At 46.9% G+C, this 9384-nt stretch overlaps 1 protein-coding gene across 4 annotated transcripts; it reads left to right on the top strand.

Annotated features, from left to right (window-relative positions):
- The first annotated feature begins 4307 nt into the window (after nt 1-4307).
- On the top strand, nt 4308-8224 carry GPR88 (G protein-coupled receptor 88). 4 transcript variants are annotated; one of them, XR_002082169.2, is made up of 3 exons: nt 4836-6419; nt 6543-6607; nt 7419-8224. XR_002082169.2 is itself a non-coding variant. In XM_019457635.2 (2 exons), the coding sequence occupies exon 2, from the start codon at nt 5146-5148 to the stop codon at nt 6298-6300; it is 1155 nt and encodes a 384-aa protein (XP_019313180.1). In that variant the 5' UTR covers nt 4308-4663; nt 5077-5145; the 3' UTR covers nt 6301-8224. The 4 variants fall into 4 exon arrangements, 1 of the variants encoding a protein (XP_019313180.1); XR_002082168.2 differs by having other exon boundaries at nt 4836-6445; XM_019457635.2 differs by adding an exon at nt 4308-4663 and having other exon boundaries at nt 5077-8224.
- Nucleotides 8225-9384: the final 1160 nt, after the last annotated feature.

Genomic DNA, 9384 nt, shown 5'->3' with positions numbered 1-9384 from the left:
GTCTGCTCTCTCCTTTCTTCTGTCCTCCTGGAGCGCTGGCAGGACGTGTGAACACTCAGCTGGAGTGGCCTCAGCTTCTCCTGTAGCAAGCAGCTGCCCTCTGACTCAAGTTTTCACTGTTTGGGCTGTATGCAGATGTGAAATTTTCAGGTCACATCCTTAAAAAGGAAGCCAGCTGCCCTTCTTTCTTCTTTTTTCATCTCTGCCAGCTGGGATGTGGATGTGGTAGTGGTGAAACAGTGCCAGCCACGTAGCCAAGGATGGCATCCTAAGGCAATGGTTCTAGAACTTTAGCAACCATTAGCGTCCCTTGTTAAAACAGATCGCTGGGCCCCATCATTAGAAATTCTGATTCAGTGTGTCTGAGTCATTTCTAACATGTTTCCAAGAGACAGATGTTGCTTCTGGTCAGGGACCACACCTTGAATATTCCTGTCCTAAGGGATGGGGGAGAACTAAGGAGATACCAGGGTTTCTGGATTACCTTGCATAGTAGATCTGCCTTCCACCTGGACTGCCCATTCACCTTTGTGAGAGATAAATGAATTATTTGTTTTTTGAACCTCTACAGTTTTGGGTCGCCTTGTTATATCAGCTTTATGTACAGCAGCTAATCCATGTTAAGGAATCTCAACTTTACCAAGGGAGGCGGCATAGTGTGGTGGTTGAGTATGGAAGAATGGGTTTGCATACCCTTTATAGACTCAAGTGCATTTTCAGGACCTGAGAATCCCCACGAACACACTTTCATGATCTGTGTGGACCTCCCTGGTCTGGCTTTGTCCTTCTGATGGCTGACTATGCCTTCCAGGTACCGTCTTAGGTCTGAGAGGATGCCAAGGGATAGCTGTATGACAAGGGTGTGGATGGGACTTGGATGGGCAGGCTGGAGTGTCCTGTATAAAACAAGTCCCTCTGGCTTGTGATGACAGAGCTGAGGGTAGGGAGAGAGGGGAGTGGACAGTGGGACAGAGGCAAGTTTGCCAAGTTGTCACATTCCACCAGCCTGGAACAATCTATGAATCTAAGAATTCTAAATTGAGCCTAGCTTTCCAGTTGTCATGCAAGTATGTTTGTCAAGTTAGAACAGAACATTTTATTTAACAGTTTGATAGCTTGATTGATGCTGTTAAAATATTTGGACATGTGGCCTGTGATCTTATATCTGGACTCCTGCCCTGTTGCAGGCAGGCCCGACATGAGGACCAAATGAAACAATAGATGAAAAGCTCTCAAAATAATGCCCAGTACATGTGGTGTGTATTCAGTAACATTAGCAATGATGATGTTTACGATTCCCCTGAGGACAACAGGGTCTTAGTGAAAGAATTTAAGCACAATAGTGACTTTTGCTCACTATTTCTTCCAACAAGTATTAAGGGTATAGTATGTATCTGGCATTGTTCTGGGGGCTTCCAATAATACTAGTAATCAGACCAAAGCTCCTATTTTCTTTTTCTTTTCTTTTTTTGAAGTTTATTTATTTATTTTGAGAGAGAGAAAGAATGTGGGAGGTGCAGAAAGAAAGGGAGAGAGACAGAATCTCAAGCAGAGTCTCAAGCAGAGCCCCAATGTGGGGCTCCAACTCGTGGACCATGAGATCGTGAGCTGAGCTGAAACCAAAAGTCAGATGCTTAACTGACTGAGCCACCCAGGTGCCCCAAAGCTCGTACTTTCAAGGAATGTACATTATCATGGAGGGTGGGGAAAAATAAAAAAAATATTTAACACCTGTCAAATGCTGTCTTTTAGTCTTAGATCACTTTGGTCGGAGGGAGGTAAGATTGCAAGTAGACATCAGTTAGGAGATTGTTGGGATAATTTAGAGAAGACACGATTGTTGTCTGATACCAGGTAGTGGCAGAGTGAATAGAGATCAGTGAATACATTTAAAAAACATTAGTGTGGTAGAATAATGACACTTGGTGATTGATGGGTATAGGGAGGAAGAGAAAAAAAAAAGAAGGAATCAAAAATTACAGCTAGGATTCTGACTTAGGCATCAGGATAATGGTGATGCTAGTCACTGAGACTGGAATATAGGAGAAGGAGGGACTGGTTTGGAAAGAAGATGAGGGGATCAGTTTTGGACCCTGGGGGTTTGAGACGCCCATAGAACACACGAGTAATAATGTCCAGGAGGCAATTTTGTATACAGGAGGAACTTTAGCCAGGTGGAAACTATCTCGGGGGTGAGAGCAAAAGCATTCGGAGGAAAAGGAGGTAGAAGCAGAAACCAAGCCATTCTTCCAGAAGAGGGAGTGAGCTTGTGTAGGCAGCTTGAGAAGGAGATGAAGAGCAGGGGAAGTTTTTATTAGATGGTGGTGAAAGTGGCATTTTTGAAGCCGAGGGAAAGCAGCCAGTGGGAGTAGAGAGACTAGACATGTATCACAAGGATGGTTGATGGGGCAAGTTCCTGCTGGGTGCAGGAGGAAAGAAGTGGTCATGAAAATCACTTATTTCACCACGGGAAAAAAATGACATCATTTATATAGCCATCCATTCACTGGCTCAGTAATTATTCATTGAGTACCTTCTACATGCCAGGCACTGGTCCTGGTGCTGGGAATGAGCCAGAAAAAAACCCCTCACCCTATTTTATGTAAGTTCAGGAGCTTACAACAAAACCCAAACCAAATAAAAAGAAAAACTTGGTCATTGCCAGGCCAAGGCTAAAGAAGGCATGATCTTGGCAGAAAGGTGAGTGACTGCAACGAGAGCCCCTCAGCAGGGATTCTGCCCGCACAAGCAACAGCTGGGACCAGGAACCTGGAATTCAAATATCGCCTTGATGTGAGAGGAAATCTTAATCTCAACAATGAGATTAGAGGAATCTCTTTGCAGAGATTCTATAAACAATTAGAGGAATCTCTTGTGGGCGTGCTGTGCTTGATGTACTCAGACTCAATAAAGACAAATGACGGCAGGCAACGGACAATGGCTAATTCTCTTCAACATCAATAAACTTGATATCTGAACCTTCAGTCCTCTGAAAAGCAAATCTCTGTTTCTTCTCTTTAATTCCCCAACTCAACTGATTCTGCTTGATTACTGCCTAAAAGGACTAAACCCATCAAGTCGTGTTTAGCTCTAACCTCATTAGAGTTCTTAACAGTCATTAACTAATGCGGTTCTTTGAAAGGGCATGAGGAAGTCCAAGGAGGTACATCTTGTAGTCTTGCACTCGATTCTGAAATGTTCCCCTTGTGGGCAGCCTGGAAAGGACTTAATGCTATGTGATCCAGGACTACAGCACATGTTAGGTAGGAGGTACGCTTCCAGAACTAGGGAGGAGAAGGGTTGAATTTATGCATGCGTATTCACAGAAAGTTTGGGGGAAAAAGGGGGGGGCTTGGAAGTCACTGGGTGAAAAGTTCTTATTTGACAAGATGTAAAAATGACCCATCCCAAGGCCAGTTGTTGGATGCTCGGCTTAGAACTCTGGTGTCCTGAAACCCCACCTAGCATTGTTTTCCCTCATGCCAGGTTACCATATTCCATAGTCAGTTAAGTTTTCAAATAAATAAGTTTCCCAGTGAAAAATGATCACTGGGAGGGGGGAGGGGGAAAGACGGTTGGCTTTTATGGCAAATTTCCCATGTGGAATGGCTGAATAAGTGCTGCGTCAAAGAAACTTCCAACATCTGACTGCAAATCTCCATCTAAGACCACAAAATAAAAAGTTCTCAATAAAGGAAGAGCCATCTTTGTCATTGACATTGTGGATTATTCAGGTTTCTTTGTTTCTCCCTGACACCTACTTTTACCTTATTTCATTTTTACCCTCTAACCATTTCATTACCCAACACAAGCCAAATTCTGGAAGGGAGTTCAGTGAGGAGAATAAAATAAAAATTATGATTTAAATTGAGACGTGGGGATTTTCTGTGGATAATTGTCCATGTTGCATCTTACCAAAGAAAAAATGAATTTCACTTAGAACATAAAGTAATTCTCTCTGAAAGTGTGGGATGGAAGAGATCAGTCCTGGGTGCTAGAAATATATTTGTCCCTCAGGAAATTCTTGCCTACCGAACGCATGAGGCTAGGATGACATATATTAGGAGCGTGTTAAATTTTATTCTAACACTGATGGGAGGGAAAAAATGAAGGAAAGAAAAATGAAGCAGGGTGAAGAATAAGGTGATTGAGAGAAAAGAAAAGACAGAGAAACTTGTTAATTACAGGACTTTCTGAACAAGATTTTTTTTTTCCCTTTCACAAGATAGAAGCTATTGAATAATTCATGCCAAGCGTGGAAAGGCTGCCTTTTCCCTGGGTGATGTATAAGTGAGCACGAGAGAGCTTCGTGTGGGTTCACCACATCAGCCACCACTCTTGCTTCTGAGCACAGGGTGCTCTCCTCTTGAGCTCAGCTTCTGCTTTTGCAGCCAAGCATCCTTCCTTCTGCTGCCTGCCTGCCCACCCTTCTGGGCTTGCAGCCTTCTCCAGCCCTGCTGCCAGCTGAGAAGCCTCCCTGCAGCTGCTGGGTTCTGCCTAGGACCATGTGTGTGGATGTTGCTCGGGAGAAGCAAGCACTTGCTCCTGGCACTGATCCCAGCTGAGTTTCTCCTGTTGATTTTGGGACCACAGATGCTGCTGCTGAGGAGGTATTTCCTGGCATCCCTGCCTCCGCTACTGCCAGCTAAGGACCAGCCCAAAAGTAAGGTATCCCCCAACCCCTCTCCCCTGGCATTTTCCCCAGCTGGGATATCTCTGCTTTGCTTTCTCTTGGAAACTAGGGGCTCCATCTGGCAATATTCCCAACTCTCTCTCTCTCTCTCTCTCTCTCTCTCTCTCTCTCTCCGTGTGTGTGTGTGTGTGTGTGTGTGTGTGGTGTTTGGGGGGAGATGGGGAGACTCTTGGTATTGCTCTGTCCCAGGGCTTCCCTGGTTCCTGCTGAATGTAAAGAGGCCTTTCCCCTGGCACTGGAGACATTTCCGAGGCAGGCACCTGTCATCTGCCACCCCCGTTCTTCTCGAGCTCCTTCTCTCCCCCTCCCCCAGCCCATTATTCTGCTCCAGCCTTTTGTGTCGGTGGCAGAGGGCTGAAGGGATGTCTTTGCCCTCCCTGCAGGTGGGTGTCAGGATGGGCCGCGCGGTGAGAAGCTGATGCTATCAAGCGAGGTGTGAAGAGTTGGCCAGAATGACCAACTCCTCCTCCACGTCCACCTCCTCCACCACCGGGGGATCGCTGCTGCTGCTCTGCGAGGAAGAGGAGTCGTGGGCGGGCCGGCGCATCCCCGTGTCCCTTCTGTACTCGGGCCTGGCCATCGGGGGCACGCTGGCCAACGGCATGGTCATCTATCTCGTGTCGTCCTTCCGAAAGCTGCAGACCACCAGCAACGCCTTCATCGTGAACGGCTGCGCCGCGGACCTCAGCGTCTGCGCCCTCTGGATGCCGCAGGAGGCGGTGCTCGGGCTCCTGCCCACCGGCTCGGCGGAGCCCCCCGCGGACTGGGACGGCGCCGGCGGCAGCTACCGCCTGCTGCGGGGAGGGCTGCTAGGCCTCGGGCTCACCGTGTCCCTCCTGTCCCACTGCCTGGTGGCCCTGAACCGCTACCTGCTCATCACCCGGGCGCCTGCCACCTACCAAGCGCTGTACCAGCGGCGCCACACGGCGGGCATGCTGGCGCTCTCCTGGGCGCTCGCCCTGGGCCTCGTGCTGCTGCTCCCGCCCTGGGCGCCGCGGCCCGGTGCCGCGCCCCCGCGCGTCCACTACCCGGCGCTGCTGGCCGCCGCGGCGCTGCTGGCGCAGACGGCGCTGCTGCTGCACTGCTACCTGGGCATCGTGCGCCGCGTGCGCGTCAGCGTCAAGCGGGTCAGCGTCCTCAACTTCCACCTGCTGCACCAGCTGCCCGGCTGCGCCGCCGCCGCCGCCGCCTTCCCGGGCGCCCCGCACGCGCCGGGCCCGGGGGGAGCCGCGCACCCGGCGCAGGCCCAGCCCCTGCCGCCCGCGCTGCACCCGCGGCGGGCGCAGCGCCGTCTCAGCGGCCTGTCGGTGCTTCTGCTCTGCTGCGTCTTCCTGCTGGCCACGCAGCCGCTGGTGTGGGTGAGCCTGGCCAGCGGCTTCTCGCTGCCCGTGCCCTGGGGCGTGCAGGCGGCCAGCTGGCTCCTGTGCTGCGCCCTGTCCGCGCTCAACCCGCTGCTCTACACGTGGAGGAACGAGGAGTTCCGTCGCTCGGTGCGCTCCGTCCTGCCCGGCGTCGGTGACGCGGCGGCGGCCGCCGCTGCCGCCACGGCCGTGCCCGCGGTGTCCCAGGCGCAGCTGGGCACCCGCGCCGCCGGCCAGCACTGGTGACCCGGCGGGGCCCCGAGGGAAGCGGAGATGCCGAGATGCCGACGTCAGCGTGGCCTCCTGCTCTCGTCAAGTACCCTCTGCCTGAACGAAGACTCCTGCTGGCCGAGCCCGATAAATCGGTGCGAAGATTTCGCCTTCGACCCCGGTGGGATACCTGTCGAACCAAGGTCTTTCCCTAAATGGGGTCCCCGAAGTCATTTTGAACAGCTACCTGATTTTTACCCTTTGTTTCTGTGTTTTAGGGAAATCCGAAAATCAAAACACCGGAAACTTCAAGAACTTGCACACCGACCTTTCAAAAGAGCAGGTTAATTTATTTCAGCACTGTTTTTGAAAAAGAGATTTGATAATGTATTACCGTTCCCACCTTCATCGTCTTATAATATAGATGAAGCACCTCGAGTGTGCATGAGCCAAAGGAAATAATATTGATGAAGGAAATAATATTTAAGAAGTATTTAGGAAAGTAACCTATCTTTGATGATGCTTCTGTTATAAGTTAGCCTTTGTATCAACCCGAAGAATGAGACCACAGGTATGCACACCAGTATGAGTTGCCATTAAGACCTCATGCCCTTTATTCTTAAAAGGGTTTGTTTTTATAAAGTCGCATCCTTGCCGAATGCGATAGAATCTTAGCCAGTGAGAGAAGAGAAAACAGATTTATTATTTTACACTCGTTTTTGCACTTCTAAGACTGAACATTAGCATTACCTTGCTGAAGTGAAAGTTTTCCATTGTGCTGATTGGTGGCCTGAGCCAGCAATGGAATTTTGAAAACAAATAAGGGGGTTATCTATTTTAGGTACCAGTTTCATGTTTTTAATAGCATGCACACTTGTGGCTACCTTCATTTTGTAATCAGTTTATTCGCCTTATGAGTGTGATTGCAGCTTTGAACATTCTGTACTATAATGGTTGCTAAAGAGAATAAGTCCTTCTGTTTTCTCTTTAACATTTAAAATATCTCAATGCACATGATATAATTAAACACTAATAATACCATGACTGCATAGCTGATATTAGCTGCTATTGCATGCTCCTAGATGTTAGAACTTACTGGGCATGTGGTATACTAAAGCAATACCCTCTAGACAAGGACATTTTGCTTCTTCCAGACACCAGAAGAAGTGGCCGTCAGTTATTTGAAAAGAGACACGGAGATACGCTGGCCACCCTACAGTTCTTGTCTTGACCCACTTTATGAGAAACTCCCAGCTGGGACTTTATCTTGCAAATGGAACCACAGTCAAGATGGATCAATAATAATGGTTTTGGCTCTGCAAAGCGGTCTGTGCTCTCCTAGGGTTTAGACAAGCCACACATGAGAAAGCAACACTGTTCTTTATGTAGTTCGTATATATATTACCATTGCACTCAACATTAATATTGTGTCTGTTAAAGGAGGTGTCATAAACTCAGTTATATATAGCAAACAGTTCAAATGGGAATCTGTTTTAAAATGTAGAATTTGAGGCTTGTCATTTCCGTCTTTGGTTTACTAAATTTACTTAGAGATAGTTGAAACACAACATCATGTGAAATCACTTTAGAAAATTAAAATGGGAAAAAAAGTAACTTAAGCTAATCATGTATTAGCCTTGTGACTGCTAACTACATCAAGTATGGGGCTGAACAGTCTCCATGAACTGTGCAGTTCAGAACAAAAACAGCTTGTGTTGTTGCACTCTTGAACATTATCAGGATAGTGGGAACATGCGTGCGTTTGAATAATAATGGAAGTTGCAGGAAACTTGGACATGTTTGTAGTAAAACAAAACAAATATGTTCATTACCAATAATAGATCAGCAGTCATTTTATTAATCTATCCCCTTTGTGCATGTACCATTTCTCTCTCACTACGGTTTCATCTATTCCCATTTTCCTTGATTCAAATATTTAATTAAAGTTCAGACAATGATACCTCTGAGTTTTTTCTTCTGTCTCTGGTCTTCTTGAATATCTCCTCGAGAACACCGTCACAGAGGACACTGTATTCCAAACTATCCACTGGTGATGAAAGTAACTTCTTTGTTCTGGCCTTATTTAACTTTATTTTAGTTTCTAAAATTATATCTACCTTATATAGTTAAATAGGGTCGTATGCCAGCATTAAAACAAATAGGTATGATTTCCTTTCTGTAAGCATAATTGAATTGGGGAATAGGTTACAATAACAACAGAGAGCTGAAGGTTTTCCTTTTTGGGGGACAGGGCTGGGGGACACCTCCCTAAATCTCTAGCAAAGAGGTCTTCTTTTAATCAGGCCTTTATTTTTGTTTCTTAATGGGAATGCTGCAAATGATTTCTCCCACTGTTCCCCAAAGCATTTGCCACACACATAAACTTAGCCTTTCAAGTACCTGGTATCTTCCAATGTTTCTGGTTAACACTGAGAACCATCTTATGTTGGCTCAGTGCCATTTGGGAGACCTACTTTAGGTTATATTTACTGGTAATTAACTCCACAGGACTGATTCACTTTTAATTTCGAAGTGGCAATGATGTGTCTAAAAATGCCTTACTAGGGCAATCGCTGGAGTGTTGGAGTTATTGCTTTTACAAATTAAGTTAATGGAGATTGTGTTCTTATTTAAATGAAACCACATATTATCCACTCAGGAATAAAAACTAATTGCTGTTGTGGGCTGCCCTACTTTGCCTTTTCTACTTTTTTCTTTAGGTATTATGCCTGTTAAGACATATAGCACCCCCTGGTCCACCCTCCCCTTACACTTTGATGCTAAATTCTAGGATGTCATAGGTATTACTCCTAGCACTTCTTTCCTTCCCAAATGAGGTATGTTCATAGACAATAATTCTGTCTTATACAAAGGCATTCACAGGCATTTTTTGCTGTAAACACTATAGGGCTGTAGCTCTCTGATAGAGAAAGCCCTTGGAAAGATCTTCTCACCAAGAGAATGTTGGTCCACTTCGGCCTCAGGGTTCAGTGCATCCCTCTTCTTCTGGTGACCACCATACTGGCCAACTTCACTGTGTCATGTGCAAACTTTACTCCGTTCCTCCAGGCATTCAGACAGTGCTCATCTAGCTCTTTGGCAGTCCTGGGAGATGACCTG

Source organism: Panthera pardus, unplaced genomic scaffold (genome assembly GCF_024362965.1).
Source record: "Panthera pardus isolate Hobbes unplaced genomic scaffold, ASM2436296v1 HiC_scaffold_11, whole genome shotgun sequence".
Taxonomy (NCBI): domain Eukaryota; kingdom Metazoa; phylum Chordata; class Mammalia; order Carnivora; family Felidae; genus Panthera; species Panthera pardus.
Note: the sequence above shows the minus strand (reverse complement) of the source record. Positions and strands in the feature narration are given on the sequence as shown.